Below are 18,572 nucleotides of genomic sequence, written 5' to 3'. Positions count from 1 at the left end.
CTGCACTCCAACCTGGGAGGCAGAGTGAGACTCTAACAACCACAAAAAAAAGATGCCTACAAATCACCAGGCCTAAACCACAGCAGCCCCTCTTCTCTGGTCCCCTGACCCTCCTATCTTGAGGAGTGCTAGTCACTCCCTCTTTTGTGCCCCCAGTGTCTCTTGTTCACATGATGTGTGACACATATCAAATTGTATTTGCAGTTACTTATTTGTAATAAGTAGATAATGAGCTTCTCAAAAAACAAAACTCATGCCTATTTCCTCATCATGTACTCCACTCCCAGCAAGGTAGCACTCAGTAAATGTTTGTTGAATGGACTGACAGATGAGCTCTAGTTATTCAATTCATTTTCAATCCATCTATTAAGAGTTAGATTCCAACTAGGGGGGAGGGGGAGGGGATTAACAGTAGCAAATATCTGTCTGGGGCTGGGAAAACACCTCTTATCAACAGGGTGTCTGAATGAAACGTAATTGTACACCTAATCCTTAACTGTACCCCACAAAACTATAATAAAAATACTGATTAATTAAAAAAAAAAAAAAAAAAAAAAAAAAAAGAGTTAGATTCCAGCTGGGTGTGGTAGTTTATGCCTGTAATCCCAGTGCTGTAGGAGGCTGAGGCGGGAGCAACCTTTGAGGCCAGGAGATCGAAGCTATAGTTAGCTATGCTTGCACCATTGCACTCTAGCATGGGCAACTGAGCAAGACCCTGTCTGTAAATAGATAGATGATAGATACATACATACACACATACATACATGCATAGATTTTTTTTAAAAAGCAATTCTATTGAGACCAAATCATTTGGCACCTCTATTGCTGGGCTTGAAAATTTTCACTGAAAATTTCCAAGCAATTTAATAATCTGGGATAGATTTACAGAAACTTTTAGATAGAAAACTCTTCTTTGGAGCTAATTTTTTTGTAATTTAAGCAGATATATTACACTTCTTGCCCCGTTTTGTCACAAAGACATAAAACCCCTATCTAAAAGTACCCTATTAGTGCTGCCTTCTACAAACACAACAAAATGGATAATTGGGGCAATTTTTATAGATTACTTAGATCCAAATTTAGACTTTACCTGAATTAACTGGATGATTAAGGCCACCGTATTTGTGGTGAGAAGGGGATAAAAGTGGGTTGTCAATTATATATGTAATTGCCACCAGGAAGACAATGTGGATATTTTATTTAAGAACTGGAAGTAATTTCAGTTTCATAATAAAATCTAAATTATAAAGTAATAAAGTGATTAGTAATTATTTCAAGAAGTAACATTTAATGAAAGCAAATGTCCATTAGTATGCAACTGTATTATATATAGTATACTTATATATTGCATATAGCATGTATCGCCAAAAAATTATAAACCTTCCACCTGCCACATACAATGGCTTCATTATTTCATATCTACAGTTCATAGATTTAAAAACAGGAGGCAGCTGAAATTAACTTACAGAAAGGGATTTACAGTACATTAACTTTTAAAAAACTCCTTATGCCAAAGAAGTATATAATCAAATATCTGCTGTCAAAATTAATCTTAATAGACCTTAAAAGCAACATTTTTAGGCTGTATGCTGTGTTCTTACAACAGAAGTGAACTTTTGCACTCTGATAATGACCATTTAAAATCATGGTTGTGCTATTTTTTTCTTTTTTTTTACATTGTAAACTGCCATTACTATGACATTAATAGAATGTATTTTTCAATTATTTCCAGTCTGAGGCTCTAAGATACTTAAGTGACTTATTACATCAATATAATAAAGTCTTTTTATTTTCTGAATTGGAGTCTCACTCTGTCACCCAGGCTGGAGTGCAGTGGCACACACATGGCCACTACAGCCTTGACCTGCTGGGCTCAGGTGATCCTTCCGCCTCAGCCTTCCAAGTTACTGGAACTATACAGGCACACACCACCATGTCCGGCTATGTTTTTTTAAATTTATTGCAGGGATGAGGTCTCGCCAAGTTGCCCGGGCTGTCTCAAACCTGTGGACTCAGGCAGTCCTCTCACCTTGGCCTCCTAAAGTGCTGGAATGATAGGCATGAGCCACCGCACCTGGCCAACAAAGTCGTTTTTTAAAAAAGTATTTGTGTGGGAGTCGCTGTCCCTTAACTAAGGTTAGATCTGTCTCTTTGTTTTCCTATGGCAGGATACCTCCATTCAGTTCTCAACTTCACTTTCCTGTCTATGTGATCTTGTACAAGTCACACAACATCATAATTCTATAGGTCTTAAGCTGTTAGATGTGTGATCCTACACTGTAGAAATAAAATGAAAGTAATTGTCAGGATAAACTACACAGTAAAAGAATGTATTATTAAGAAAAGCCTTCTGAGCTGGGCTCCATGGCTCAGCCTGTAATCCCAGCATTTTGGGAGGCCTAGGCAAGTGGATTGCCTGAGCCCACGGGTTCAAGACCAGCCCAGACAACTTGGTGAGACCTCATCTCTATGATAAATCAAAAATTAGCCAGATGTAGTAGCTCATGCCTGTAGTTCTGGCTACTTGGAAGGCTGAGGCGGAAGAACCGCCGGAGCCCAGCAGGTCAATGCTGGAGTGGCCGTGAGTGTGCCACTCCAGACTCTAACTCAAAAAAAGAGAGAGAGAGAGAAAGAAAAGCTTTCTTTTGAGAAAGATCAGAAATAATCAAATAATTTGCTAGGAAACAACTTCTCTTATTAGATACCTTTGTTTAATGCTGTATGCAGATCCATCCTCTGTTTGGAGGGATGAATGCAGCCTGTGGGCTGATGCTGCAGTTTCTCAAGAAATGGTAAAGAGTAGAGAAGAGAAAGAACCCTGTCATATATGGGACCCTCTCGGGATCCTGGGGCAGGTACTCTGAGTTCAGAGGCTCTTTCCAGCCCTTGTTCTCGACACTCCCAGACAACTATGCCCAACTGGGAACTATCCTTCAATATCCCTAGTGTAAAGGATGTAAAATCTTCCCTCCATGAGTGCTCCCTCTTCTCTCACAGGTGCGCACTGGGACCACAAAATAGTAGATCACAGGTGCACACTGGGACCACAAAATAGTAGATCACCTGAAGGCTGCAGGCCTTGATCTGATCTACTTCTCATCTCATGTAGAGAGCCTGGCGTGTTACCTCTGTCATGAGAGTCTATCTTTAAAAGGAAATCACACTGAGGCGTAGTGCCCTTTAATCTTTTGTCCCCAGGAGAGGGGTTTTGACCATGCCAGCACTAGATAGAAAACCAAGATCTGGGTACAAGTGCCTCATTACTGGAACCAGTGGATCCTCGGGAAAAATGAACAAGGCAAGAGGCCAGTGTCTAGAACCAGAGCATAGAGTCACAACAAAGCCAGCATCAAGGGTGATTTGACACTGAGTTGCCATTGTCAAAGCCCAAGATATCTTACCTCCCCAGGATCAAAACTGGTTCCAGAGTCACCGTGGGAGCTCATTTGGGTGCTAAGGCGTTAGGATGGAGCAAGGAGTGATACAGGCAGCAACTGAGCCAGATTATTGCTCACAATGATTCAATCATATATATTGAGGTCCAAGAGCAACACTACATATGTGTCAAGGCAGTCATACTTTTAGTTCTTTCATTTGACTACAGACTGTTTTATGTATTTTTAAGAGATGGCATCTCACTCTGTCACCCAGGCTGTAACCTCAAACTCCTAAGCTCAAGCAATCTTTCCACCTCAGCCTCCTGAGTAATTGAGGCTATAGGTATGAGCCACCACGCCTAGTTTTGTTTCGTTTTTATGTTCTGTAGAGAAAGGGTCTTGCTATATTGCCCATGCTTGTCTCAAAGTCGTGGCCTCAAGCGATCCTCCTGTCTTGGCCTTGCAACGTACTGAGATTACAGTCGTGAGCCACTGTGCCCGACCCAACTAATGAATTTTATTTTTTAAGTCCAGATGTTAACATAAAGGATTTTCCTGAAGAAGGCTTTAGAATCAAGCAGTATGTGATCGAATATGTGCCTACCATTGACTGACCATTTAATATTGAATTTAAACAGCTTTTCTGATGTCCTGCTTTTTTTTTTCTGTTAAAGAGGGATTTCAGTCTAGTCCTAGTAATATTGTTGTGTTAAGATTAATCTCAGCACTTAAAAAAGTGTGGTTGTTCCCAAACTTGTCTGCATAGTAGAATCACCTCAGGGATTCTAGGGAGCATCAAAAAATATAAATGCCTATATTCCCCCACCTGCCACCCCCAAGAGTGTTTCTGTAACACAGCCTGGGCCTTGGAATTTTTAACAGATCCCCAGATACTTCTAATGTTCAGGCAAGTTTGGGAAGCCGGGGCACAGAGCCTGTCATATGCTGAGCATAAGATATCTGTTGAAAGAGTGAAAATGATCAGAGCCTGGCACATACTCGTCTTCCCACAATTCTTGACTTCCTTCCCTTTTCCGACCATCTCCCCTCTGTTCCTTATTGGGGCGCCCAAAGACTTGGTGTCAGGCTGTGATTCCTGTTGGTGTAACGGCCACTCTTGGCCAGGCACATAGGAGAATGCAGAAAGCTCTGGTGTCACGTGCCATAACAACCTTCAGAAAGAGAAGAGGAGAAAGAAGCAAAGATAAGTGACTCTGCACGGGGCAGCCCACGGAGATCCAGTTTAGGGAATGTCTAATCAGTCTGATTTGGAGTCCACTGTACAGTAAAGCCCCTGAATGCTAATTGAAAAGTAACCTTGGAAACAAGAGCCGGGTATTGTGCTCTCTCTGAGGCCAATGCAGGAATGAGCCAGGATGTACAAAGGCTAAGTCTAAGGCAGAGTTTCAACTGGTTCTGGGTTCTCTTATTTTTTGGCTTTTATTTTCAACATTTGCCGCCGTAAATCCTTTGTCTGGGGCTCCTGAGCCAGCCATCTAAATGTATCAAAGTTCCCAAAAGTTGAACATGCAGTGTATTAGTTTCAGTGTCCTTTAATGACTCTAAGAGAGTCTCTGCATTCTGAGAGCAAAGGAACCATCTAAATCATTCTGAGACTGAGAAGTCCGCATCTTCTCCCCTTTCCATAAAATGCTACAGTGTCTCAGAGGTTGGGGGAGGGGTCCATTCTTCACTGATATGAGTTATGAGTAAAAATAATACTTCATGGTTCTCAGTGTCTGTAACTGAGGACTGGAATATTGTTTGACGTGCAAAGCTTATCTTATATGCGCTTATGATTCAGAGCGAATTCTCAAATTTCATCCCCGTAACATAATAGAAAACAGTTAAGATGCTTGGGTTGGGGGGAGAGATTGGTCAGTCTCAGGAACTGTGAAACCATTTTCTCCTCAACTCAAGAAGCCTGATGGGATCAGGCTGGTCTTCCTTATAAACAAAAACCATTCTAAATTTTATCTTCAGAAGATGAGCCCTCCAGCCTGCTGAGCTTTTAAGACATGCGTTCTGAATAAAAGAATAATCTTTTATTCTACATTCATTAGGAATTATGTATAAGTACTTTGAAAAGCGCTTGTTTTTGTTTTTAACTGAAAAATGCTACAACTACTACAGATTAAGTCTTCTTGATTTGGATATGTCATAATCTTGAGTTGTTAATGCTGATAAGGATATGCTGTTTTCATTAATATTTACCTCTTATATAATGTTTTACCTTTTGTATTTGATATTGAACATACACGAGCCTTAACCACATTTCCATCATTTTCAAATTCTTAAGATTCCTGACTATTGAATTTGTTTATAATTCTTTATCATAGGTAAACAGTTCTACTAGAGGGTTTAAAATTAAAATGGTCTATAACTCAAGTTCATTGTACATGTGTTTGTTTCTTTCTTTCTTTCTTTCTTTTTGTGGGAATCTCACTCTGTCTCCCAGCCTGGAGTGCAGTGGTATGCTCATGGCTCACTACAGCCTCATCCTGCTGGGCTCAGATAATCCCTCCACCTCAGCCTCCTGAATAGCTGGAACTACAGGTGCATGCCACCATGGCTAGCTAATTTTTTTATTTATTGTAGAGGCAAGGTCTTGCCGTGTTGCCCAGGCTGATCTTGAATTCCTGGTCTCAGGCAGTCCTCTTACCTCGGCCTCCCAAAATGCTGGAATTACAAGCATGAGTCACCACACCTGGCCTGTGTGTGTTTCTCTCCTACCAGTTTTAAGCTCTGGGAGAATATTGTCAATCTTTTCAAAATGTTAAAACTAATCCCTCTTTTGTCTATCACCTTTTACTGCCATTTGAATTTATTAACCTTCATATAGAAAACAAAGGTTGTACTTCACATGGCAGAGAAAATAAGGCTAAGCATAGTAGCTCTTGGTCAGGAAGGAGCTGATATTCAATTGGTCCACTAACAACCAGCATTTGATGAAATATCAGATGGTTCCCAGACCCTCATTGCCTTCAGGTTTGACAAGCATCCAGGTCACATATGGTCCTTGTTTGGGGTCAGTTTGAGGCATACACATTTGGAAAAAGAGGTCCAGAGAGTTTCAGTGTCTCTTTCGCTGCTCAAAAAGCTTCAGAAACATTTAATAGCCATTTAATACTTTTATCTCTCTCTCTCTCATTGGTGGTTGTGGTTTCTAGTGTCTCAAAAGAGTTAATCCTCTCATCAAATGGACCATTTTTTTCTTATGATTCTAAATTGGCCAAGGCCCAGTGTCATTCATGTCCTGAGCCTTGGACATGGACTTGTGAGTATGACTTTGTTTGCCTCTGAGTTGGCAGCAGGGCTCCTGGTCATGCAGATTCTGCTGACAGGGCCATACTGCTGAGTCCCAAGTTTATGAGTCCTAAGGCAGACTCCTCCTTGGTTCAAGTCCTCCCCAACAGGCCCATGAGGTTCAGTTGTGCCCCCTGGGAGCCTTTGGTGAGCCTTGAACCCCTCCCTCATTGGCAGTAAGCTCTGAGTCTCTCAGGGAGAATCCCAGCAGGAGCCACAGTCTCAATGTCTTCTGTCTTCACAGGGTCCCGTAGCATCCGCAGCATCGGTGTTTTCTGTCCTCTCCTCTGGGCCTGGCCTTCCTCCTCCTCCTCCTCCTCCTCCTCCAGGGCCACCTCCACTTTTTGAGAATGAAGGCAGAAAGGAGGAGTCCTCCCCTTCACGCTCAGCTTTATTTGCCCAGCTTAACCAGGGAGAAGCGATTACGAGAGGTGAGAAAACAAGACGTTGAAGCTGCCCTCATTTCCCTCTGGCTCCAGGCACACAGAACCCCCATTCCCTGCACCCCCACCCCGCCCCATGGGGATGTCATTCCATCACTGTCTGCAGCACACAGGGAGAGGGGGCTGGTGCCAGGAATGTGGGAGCCTACAGTGTTCTACACATCCAGGCATTTAAGCTAAGGGGGCCATTGCACCAACTCACAGAACTCAGGAACCCTGGGTTCTAAATGGACCACTGTGCTGCATCATTGCTTCAGCCCCTAGTTTGCTTCCACATCATTCTCTGCAACCAAGACATCAAGATCAAGTGAAATAAAAATGGCAAACAATAGCACCTCTGTCTTGAAGCAGTGTACAGGCTCATCAAAGAATTGTATTCCTCTATACTGATCTAGGAACTAAGAATCCAAAATTCTAAATTTTTTTCTGGCTTCAGCTAGCTCCATTATCCCCTCTGAAGCTTATTTGCAAAGTAAAGGAATGAACTAATGTAGTCGATTCATATTCTGTTATATACTCACTGGAATGCCCTGGCCTTTTAGGCTATGTCTGGAGAATAATTTCACCGTAAAAGGAGAAATAAGACATGTGATCCCTTTTGGTGAGATGGTTTGTTCTTTGCAAAATTTTTATCCACCATTTTATGTCCTGAAAAAAGTGCTTCCTCAAATTAAAAAATGCAGTGCTTCCGTCAACTCTAAATATGTACAGGACTCAGTCTCTGCTCCTAACCTTAAGAAAACACCAGACTATTTAGAAAATGGCATTACCAAAAGTTCTTGTGCTCTATATATGATGCTGGTCTAACAAGTTAGGGACAATTCTCTTTGTATAACATATAAAGAAATGTGTCCATGTGTGTTACCCTCCTAGGGCTCCGGCATGTCACAGATGACCAGAAGACATATAAGAATCCCAGCCTGCGGGCTCAAGGAGGGCAAACTCAATCTCCCACCAAAAGCCACACTCCAAGTCCCACATCTCCCAAATCTCATTCTCCCCAAAAGCACGTTCCTGTGCTTGACTTGGAAGGAAAGAAATGGAGAGTGGTAAGTGAAGCTCTTTAATTCCTGGCACACTTCAACAGAAGGACTGACAGCTAAACCATCTACCAAGTTCTTTTTTTTTTTGAGTTGGAGTCTCACTCTGTCACCCAGGCTGGAGTGCAGTGCTACACTCATGGCCACTGCAGCCTCGATCTGCTGAGCTCAGGCAATTCTTCCACCTTAGCTTTCCAAGTAGCTGGAACTACAGGTATGCGCCACCATCCCCAGCTAACTTTTTGATTATTGTAGAGATGAGGTGTCACCAAGTTTCCCAGGCTGATCTTGAACCCATGAGCTCAGACAATCCTCTCACCTCAGCTTCCCAAAGTGCTAAAATCATAGGCGTGAGCCACCGTGCCTGGCCTATCAAGCTCTTAAAGATATCTTTTTTAAATGTTTTTATTGGTACATAATATTTGTATATATTTATGAGATACACGCAATGTTTCGTTACATGCATAGAATGTATAATAATCAAGACCAAGTACTTAGGGCATCATCATCTCATGTATTTATCCTTCCTATGTGTTGGGAACATTTCAAATCCTCTCTTCTAGCTATTTTGAAATATACAATACATTGTTGTTAGCTATAGTCACCCTACTCTGCTGTTGAACATTAGAACTTATTCCTAGCTGGGCATGGTGGCTCATGCCTGTAATCCCAGCACTTTGGGAGGCAGGGGCAAGAGGATTGCCTGATCTCGTCTCTACAATAAATCAAGAAAAATTAGCCAGACATAGTGGCACATGCCTGTACTTCCAGCTACTTGGAGGGCTGAGGCAGAAGTATCACCTGAGCCCAGCAAGTGGAGGCTGCAGTGACCATGAGGATGACAATGTACTCCAGCCTGGGTGACAGAGACTCCTACTCAAAAAAAAAAAAAAAAAAAGCCAGGCTCGGTGGCTCAACCTGTAATCCCAGCGCTTTGGGAGGCCGAGGTGAGCGGATTGCCTGAGCCCGCGGGTTCAAGACCCGCCTGGGCAACTTGGCGAGACCTCATCTCTACAATAAATCAAAAAAATTAGCCAGGCGTGGTAGCGCGTGCCTGTAGTTCCAGCTACTTGGAAGGCTGAGGCGGAAGGATCGCTGGAGCCCTGCAGGTGAGGCTGTGGTGGCCGGGAGTGGCCACTGCACTCCAGTCTGAGTGACAGAGACTCCAACTCAAATTAAAAAAAAAAAAAAAGAAGAACTTAGTCCTTCTATCTAACTAAATGTTTATATCCATTAATCACCCAAGTGATGTGACAGAGGCAAAAACCACTGGCTAGAATAGAAACCAGGTGTTTCTGAATGCTTTTATAAACTTTCTTTTCATTAATTTTCATGCATTCTCTTCTTCAACTTCTTAAATTTATTTTTTAATGGTGGTAAAATATCAGTTAAAAATGTGCCTGAATGAAACGTCATTGTACACCTACCCTTAACTGTACCCCACAAAACCATAATAAAAACTACTGATTAATGAAAAAAAAAAAAAAAAATGTGACCATTAACCATGTTTAAGTGTACCATTCAGTGGCATTAAGTCCAATCACACTGTTGTGCAACCATCACCACCACCCTGCTACATAACTCTTCATCTCGCAGAACTAAAACTCGATACCATTAAACAATAACTCCCTGTTCCTCTTTCCCCTCAGCCCTGAAATTTACCATTCTACTTTCTATCTCTATGAATTTGACTGCTCTTTCTATGAGCTTTCAACAAGGCAGCAAGAGAAACCATTAGCATGTAAACCTGGGGAGTCTGTGTTCCATTCTGACCTGCTGTGGAGTGTTTCATTCAGTCCCACCGATGGAGGAACTGATATAACCGTCCCCGACTGCTGCTGCCACTCCCACCGTCAGGGCTGAGTGTGTGAGCAGGACATAGACACTTTGAATGGGAATGAAAGCTGTCTCCTGCCAATCCAGAGGGCTTCCCTAAAGATTAAGGACCAAAGTCCCTGGAAAGGTTGTCTTGGCTTGAAAACCAAGACCATGTGGACTTAGACCACTGCTGTGGCTCATCACCAGTCCATTTGCCCAGCTTCTGTTTGACACAGAAGATTTTGCTACAGCTTCAAGTCCAGATTCAGTATCAAGAGTTCAACAGAAAACTCTCACATCCCTGCTCTAGCCCCCACCTGCTAGCCAGGGTACTTGATACTTGATGTTTACAAAGGGACATCAGCCCACCATCCTGCTTCCAAGCAATGGTTCCATTCACTCCCATTGTTGCAATGACAGGGTGAGACCTGTGGTTCCGTCTGTTAAGGAGATGGTTCTGAAAGGACGTGTTGCCAAGCTATCATTCTTGCTGAACTCCATAGTAATTTCAGTGTGCCATGAATTCAGTGTATATATCCTTATATTTAATATTTGTGTTCATTTTAATTTTAGGAGTACCAAGAGGATAGGAATGACCTTGTGATTTCAGAGACTGAGCTGAAACAAGTGGCTTACATTTTCAAATGTGAAAAATCAACTCTGCAAATAAAAGGGAAAGTCAACTCCATTACAATTGGTAGGGCAGAAGTATGACTCTGTAGTTATTGTGATGCATTGCTTTATATAAACAAGCTATGTGTATTTAGTGGGGTTGGTTTTTTATTTTTTTTCCCCTAGACAACTGTAAGAAGTTTGGCCTGGTGTTTGACCACGTGGTAGGCATTGTGGATGTGATCAATTCCAAGGACATTCAAATCCAGGTAAACGACCCTTCCAACCACACTCTGCCCCAGCCATGGGTTTGGACAAGCCATCCACTCTGCCTGCCAGGTGGGGTCCTTGCTCCTTCATGCCTACCTAAAAACTGCCATTCTCATTCCCTGTAGATTCAGCTCTGTCATCACCTCCTCGGTGGAGCCCTATCTTACTTCTTAGACAGTGTTAGTTCCTCTTTTTCAATCTCTTATCACACATCCCATTATGTGTTACCATTACTGGTTTACAAGGACAGTTGGCTAATCTTGACAGCCCCAGAACCTTACACAGTACCTGCACATAGCAGGTGTCCAGTAAATGTTTGATGAGTGTGTGATTGGAATGAACCACCTAATGTATGCATAAAAACACTATGCAGTTCTCCTAGCATAATGGCACCATCCCAAAGAGAATTCCAGCCCACCCCACCCACCCCTACCCCCACCACCGGGGGAAAATTGGTCCTGGGTAAGAAGAAAAGCTTTTGTAATGTTTTGTAATGAATCAGTGAGATAATATGAAAAACAACCTGGAAGGTAGAGTTGGAATTGCATTTGAAAAACAGAAAATCTGTACTCCTTTAGTAATTTGATTTAGCCAAATGGGATTTTACAATATGCCAAAAGCTAATGAACCTCTTACTTTGGTCAGTTGTAACTTTTATCTTTGATTATTCTCTTTTCATGTTGTTAATTACTCTTTACTATCTGATATTTCCTAAAATTGGAATCCGGTTTTACAGATCTTTTGCTTGTGTTTTTCTGTGCTTTTCACCACTAGCACTTTTCATTAGAGTATATTTTACATTTCACTAATTGTCATTTAAGGACTCCGCTTTGCATGTTCATTGAATGGAAGTAGCCCTGACTGGGCATTGTGAGACTTTAGCACTAGAGCCAGCTCCACCCTCACCTGCTATGGGCACTTAGGCTCACTTCATCTCTGATGCCAAGCTTCCTGTTCTGAAGCACAAAAAGGATAGCTGGGTGATTTTAAGGTTCTCTCCAGCCCAAATTACAACCATTCTTGAGACAGAGTCTCCATGGATACATTTGTTTTTTACACATAAATATTCAATTCTAGTTCATATATTCTCTTCAGTATTTCTATGCTAACTTCATCCTCCTTAACCCTACTGCTTCTACTTTTTCATAAATTCCATTCCTTGACAGAAGACCATTTAAAAAAAAGAAACCAACCAGGCATGGTGGCTCATGCCTGTAATCTCAGCACTTTGGGATGCAGAGGTGGGATATCACTTGAGCCCAGGAGTTCGAGACCAACATAGGTAACATAATAAGACCTCATCTTAACACAAAAATAAAAAAAGTTAGCTGGGTATGGTGGCACATGCCTGTAGTCCCAGTTACTCAGGAGGCTGAGGTGGAGGGATCACTCGAACCCAGGAAGTTGAGGATGTGGTAAACCGTGATGGTGCCACTGCACTCCAGCCTGGGCAACAGAATGCGATGCTGATTCAGTAAACAAATAAATAAGCAAATACATAAACAAACAAATAAGTAAAACCAAATAATTCCCACAGACATATATATATTGTTTCCTTCACTCTGTAAACAGGGAAACTTGGCCATCCTCAGGGTGCACTTGAAATTGTGTTTTTCTTATCCAAAATGTGTCTATTGGGATGGTTTCCCGTTCATCTTGATTGGGATGCTTTTAGTGCTGCTTCCTTCAGTAAGACATCATTCTGTAAGCCTTGCTTTTCCTCCTGTAGGCTGACAGAAGACAATGGAGCCACCAACACACAAAACTATTGTTTGTGCATGGCTATAAGATCGTGGTGATTTTATAGCATCTTGGTCATTTCACATCCAGGAAGTAGGAGTTGGGGCTCTGCACCAGGCACTTCTGTGTTTCCTCTTCTCCTTTTCTGAAGCGGGATGAAGGAGATCTTTTGCAAGAGGCCTGTTCTCGTGGGTAGGTCGTCACTGCCAGAAAAGCGGGACACACTTTAGATTCTAAAATGTGAGTTACTGTCCCAAGACCTCTTAGCTTCTAGCACTCACTTATTCAGTATTTTTCATTAATTTATATACTTCTTGAACATGGCTGAGATGCCAGGTGGTATTCTTGGCACTAAAAATAGCAGTGAACAGATGAGACAAAAATTCCTGCCCTCACGAGGCTTACATTCTTACTTTCCACACTATCCCCCATTTTTGTATATATGGTCATCACATTTATCCATTTAATAATATTGCTTTTCCCAAAATATTATGCATGAAGATTTTTTAAAAATCATGTGTCATCAGAAAAATACCAAGTCCTCCAGAATAATTAGGGTTCAAAGAAACCTAATAATGAGTCCACACTTAATGAAGAGCTATTTTGGATGGTGGGAGTTCCTATGTAAAAAGCCAGGCTTTTTCCCAATTCACATTATTTTTAATTTTTAAAAAACACTGACTGGGCTGTGGCTCATCCTATAATCCCAGCACTTTGGGAGGCTAAAGAGAGAGGATTGCCTGAGCCCGGGGGTTCAAGACCAGCCTTGGCAACTTGGTGAGACCTCATCTCTATGATAAATCAAAAAATAAGCCAGGTATGGTAGCGCACATCTGTGGTTCTAGCTACCTGGAAGGCTGAGGTGAAAGGATCACCTGAGCCCAGCAGGTTGAGGTTGCTATGACCGTGAGCGTGTCACTGCACTCCAGCCTGGGCGACAGAGTAAGACTCCAACTCAAAAAAAATAAAGTAACATTAAATAAACAAACAAACAAACTAGAAATACTAACAGAGAAGTAATAGTCTATGGCAGAGGTGAGAGTATGTATTTAGCCTTAATCAGGCATTTATAATATGTTACAGTTGAAAAGTTTCTTGGACATAGTGTAATCTCTCTCTCACACACACATACACCATAATTTTAGAGAGTTTATTTCAAGCTCCCTTTTATTCTTACAGAAATGGGGTTGGGGCCAATTATGAAATCATATTTAAGGAGTTACCGTTATGTTTTTAATATAAATGCATCACATTCAAAATACAAAACCAGGTGAATTAGATACAAAACATGAAAACACGGAAAAAGTAGAAGTTTTAAATATTCGTCAAATTTCTAGAGGGAGAAAAAATTCTAAATTAAGAGGAAATACAAGAAATTTTCCAAAAGATAGACACGTCTACCTAAAAATTTAAAACTTCTGAATTTCATACAATGGAATATTACGTAACCATTCTTTAAAATGACTTAGAAAGATATCTGTGAAATCTTGTCAAGAGGAAAGAACAGTTTTATACCATTATGTAGAGCATGATTTCATTTTTCTAAATGCACACATGTAAATATATATACACACACATGCAGGTATATCTGTATCTGATAATCCTAGTAAAAAGTCAGAGACAATATACTGCATTCTATTACTGAATTAATCTATCTATCAAAATCTTACAACAAATATCATACTTCATTTGAAACTTTAGAAGAATTCCCATTCAAGTCAGAACCAAAAAGATAATCACTTTAATGATTGCTTCTGTTTAGTAATGCATTAAAGGTCTAACCTATGCAGTAAGGTAAGAAAAATAATTGAGAGATATAAAGTTTTAAAAGGAAGACACAAAAATGTCCTTATCTGCCAGTAAGATGATTGCTTTACATAAAATCCAAGAGATTCAACAAACTATAAGATCAAAGACTCATTTAGCCATATGATTAAATATAAAATCAACATGCAAAAACTGATAGCATTTTTATATCCCAGATAAATTTTAGAAAATGTAATAGAAAATAAGATTAAAATAGCAGCAAAACTGTAAGGTGCCTATGAAATAATTAAACAACAGAAGTGGGAGAAGAACAAGAAGAACGCAAAAGGATACAAATAAATGGACAGAAAACACTGTCAGTTGTCCTAGTCATTTAATGTGTAAGATCAGTGAAATTTGGCTCAAAAATACCAACAGGGTTTTTAGTGAAAAATGGTCTTAAAATTCATTTGGAAGACAAATTGGACAAGAATAGTTAAAACAATTTGAAAGAAGATTAACAAGGTAAAGGATCTTGCAAACCTGCTATTGAGTCCCTATAAAGTTATTGTTGGAGGTGTACAAAATAGACCAATGAAACAGACTAGCAAAACCTGAAATAGATGCATATATGGAAATTATTTTACTACAATTGATTATCCATGTGGGAAAAAAATATACTAAATTCCTACCTCATGCCATACATAAAACCTAATTGTAAAAAGAAATACTTTTAAACTTTGAAAACAATATACAGAAGAAAATCTTTATGGCCTTAAGAGTAGGAAAGAAATTAGTTAGAGTCAAAAAGCAAAAACCATGAAGAAGAAGACTGGTTAATCTAACCACATTAAAATTAAAATTTACATTTAACAGAAGACATCATATACAAAGCTTAATGACAAGCCATGGATTGAACAAAGATACTTGCAATGCAGATAATAAAGAAGGCTATGCATTTAGAATGTATAAGGAACTTAACACAAATGAATATAAGAAAGACTAACGATGTAATAGAAAAATGAACCGGGCACAGTGGCTTATACCTGTGATCCCAGAACTTTAGGGAGCCAACACAGGAGGATGACTTGAGGCCAGGAGTTTGAGACCAACTGGTCTCGAGTGAGACCCCCATCTCTACAAAACTCCTAAAAAAATTAGCCTGACATGGTGACATGCCTGTAGCCCTAGCTACTCAGGAGCCTGAAGCAAGAGGATCACTTGAACCCAGGAGTTTGATATAACAATGAGCTATGATTGTACCACTGCATACCTGCCTGAACGACAGAGTGAGACCCTGTCTCTTTAAAAAAGAATAAAGAAAAATGGGCAAAGAGCATTAAGGCAATTCAGAGATTTCGGATGGTGGGAGTTCCTATATAAAAAGCCAGGCTTTTTCCTAATTCACATTATTTTTAATTTTTAAAAAAAACTGACCGGGCGCTGTGGCTCAGCCTGTAATCCCAGCACTTTGGGAGGCTGAAGAGAGAGGATTGCCTGAGCCCGGGGGTTCAAGACCAGCCTGGGCAACTTGGTGATAAATCAAAAAAATAAGCCGGGCATAGTAGCACACGCCTGTAGTTCCAGCTACTTGGAAGGCTGAGGTGGAAGGATCGCCTGAGCCCAGCAGGTTGAGGCTGCTGTGGCCGTGAGCGTGCCACTGCACTCCAGCCTGGGCGACAGAGTAAGACTCCAAAAGACAGATACATCTTTTCTTTTTTGTTTTTTATTTCAATTTTTTATGTTTGTTTTTTAATTTTAAAGATGTGGGGTATAATTTAGGATTAGGTACAAAAGTGGTCATCATCCAGGTGAAGTTTGGGCCTCCCACTGATCTCACTTCGCCCGGTTTGGGATCAGGTACCTTTCTATATCTTTTCAGACTCATCCATTTTGCATTTGGACTGTCCTTACTTTGCAAGTTGCCATGTTGACTGAATCATATATACAGGAACTGCCGTTTGAGAGCTACCTGTATAATTAAGAAGTCTGATGGGCACGGGATTGTTAAGAAAGTAGACCAATGAGAATCCTGACACATCAGTATTGGGAGAGTAAATCTGTTACACTCACTGCAGAGCAAATTGGCACCACCTACTAAAGTCACATTCAAGCCTGCGACTGGGTCATTCCACTCAGGTACATACTCTAAAGAAGCTCTAGTACATCTGCCAAGAAGACATGGGTAAATGTTTATTGCAGTATTATTAATAATGGCAATAAAAGCATTGTAAATGTCCCCCAGTTGGTAAATAAATAAATAAATCTTCCCTATAGAAAATATTGTACAGTGGTTAAAATGAATGAACTACAGTTACATGTATAAAAATAGGTAAGTCACAAAAACTACATTGAGCGATAAAGGCAAGTTACAGAATGGCAAGCACTGTATAATGTATTCATTTATGAAAAGATTGAAAATATGCAAAACAGTACACACATATTATGAGCTCAAGATGGCCATCCCAGGTACCTCACCCAATGGATAGACCTGGTAAATGATAAACGCAAAATTCAGAAAAGTAATTACATCTGAGGAGGGAAGAAGGGAGGTAAATTAGGTGGTGGATGGTATAGACGGGCTTCAACTATATTATCAGATTTTAGTCTTAAAAAAAGAAAAAAATGCTGGGCACAGTAGCTCACGCCTTTAATCCCAGCACTTTGGGAGGTGGAGGCGAGAGGATAAACGCAGGGGTTCAAGACCAGCCTGGGCAACATGGCGAGACCTTGTCTCTACATAAATTAAAAAATTAGCTGGGCATGGTGGCACACGCCTGTAGTTCCAGCTACTTGGAAGGCTGAAGCAGAAGGATCACCTGAACCCAGCAGGCTGAGGCTGCAGTGGCCGTTCACAGCCACTGCGCTCCAACCTGGGCTACAGAGTGAGATTCCAACTCAAAAAAAAAAAAAAAGAAAGAAAAGAAAAAGAAAAAAGTTAATAAACCAAAATGCAGTCCACTCATATAGCTGTTTGGTATGTATGTATGTATTTGTTATATTTTTATTTGCATATTTGAAATATAGCAAAAATTTGTAAGGTTATGGACATGCAATATAAAAATACTCGCTGGAAGGTTACCATGGTTACCTGGGCGAGTGAGATAGAAATTTGGCTGTGTGGTTCAGCAAAAAGAGAGGCATTTCACTGAATACTTTTTGAACTTTTGGATGTTCAAACCAAATGGTTTTCGTTACCTATTTATGTTAATTTTTTTCCTCTCATCTGCTTCAGAAAAAAGATCATTGCCCATTTAAAACACTTAATACCCAAGCATGGTGGCTCATGCATGTAATCCCAGCACTTTGGGAGACCGAGGTAGGATTGCTTGAAGCCAGGAATTTGAGACCAGCCTGGGCAACACAGCAAGACTCCGGTCTCTACAAATATTTTTAAAAATCAGTAGGGTTTGGTGGTTCATGCCTGTAGTCCCAGAGATTCAGTAGGCTGAGGCTGGAGAATCACTTGAACCCAGGAGGCTGAGGCCACAGTGAGCCAGATCACAACACTGTAGTAGGCAGAATAAGACCCTGTCTCAAAAAAAACCACTTAATAAGCTGTTTTCAAAGGGCCTGGACCAATAGAAACAGAAGTAGAAATGCATCCAGAACGTATAAAGAACTTAACACAAATGAATATGAAAAAAACTAGCAATGCGCTAGAAAAATGGGCCGGGCGCAGCCTATAATCCCAGTGCTTTAGGGAGTCAAGGCAGGAGGATGGTTTATGGCCAGGAGTTTGAGATGGGGCTGGGGATTGACTGTAAATGGGTATTAGTGATACCTTGGGGCTGATGGAAATGTTCTGAAACTGGGTTGTAGCGCTGACCGCACAACTCTAGCAATTTATTAAAAATCATTGGATTGTACACTTAAAATGGGCGAATTTTATGTTTGCAGATTTTACCTCAATAATGCTATTAAAAGATTGAAAGGGGGAGAAAGGGGACATGTACAAAAGTTCATGATTTAGCCCAGTAATCCTATTTCTGGCAAACAATCCTAGGAAACAATCCTAGGAAAATATTACAAATGATGGGAGAGAAAAGAGACTAAGAGAGTCAATGGAATTTTTTTTAATTTAATGGAGAAATAAATTAATGAAAAGCACTATTAAAACAGAAACACGCCGGGCTCAGTGGCTCAGCTTTGGGAGGCTGAGGTGAGTGGATGGCCTGAGCCCGCGGGTTCGAGACCCGCCTGGGCAACTTGGCGAGCTG

At 40.8% G+C, this 18,572-nt stretch overlaps 1 protein-coding gene across 4 annotated transcripts in view; it reads left to right on the top strand.

The window, feature by feature from the left end:
• The window catches only part of CAP2 (cyclase associated actin cytoskeleton regulatory protein 2), a 147,102-nt gene that overhangs the window by 121,058 nt on the left and 7,472 nt on the right, over positions 1 to 18,572 (top strand). For all 4 annotated transcript variants that reach the window (XM_021712657.1, XM_008058670.2, XM_021712658.1 and 1 more), the window contains 4 exons: positions 6,928 to 7,114; positions 8,000 to 8,175; positions 10,558 to 10,681; positions 10,783 to 10,865. In XM_021712657.1, the coding sequence (XP_021568332.1) occupies positions 6,928 to 7,114; positions 8,000 to 8,175; positions 10,558 to 10,681; positions 10,783 to 10,865 (570 nt within the window). The remainder of the gene's footprint in view (positions 1 to 6,927; positions 7,115 to 7,999; positions 8,176 to 10,557; positions 10,682 to 10,782; positions 10,866 to 18,572) is intronic.

This window comes from Carlito syrichta, unplaced genomic scaffold, assembly GCF_000164805.1.
Source record: "Carlito syrichta isolate Samal-C Ts95f unplaced genomic scaffold, Tarsius_syrichta-2.0.1 Scaffold303572, whole genome shotgun sequence".
Taxonomy (NCBI): domain Eukaryota; kingdom Metazoa; phylum Chordata; class Mammalia; order Primates; family Tarsiidae; genus Carlito; species Carlito syrichta.
This window is presented reverse-complemented; position numbering and strand designations above follow the sequence as displayed.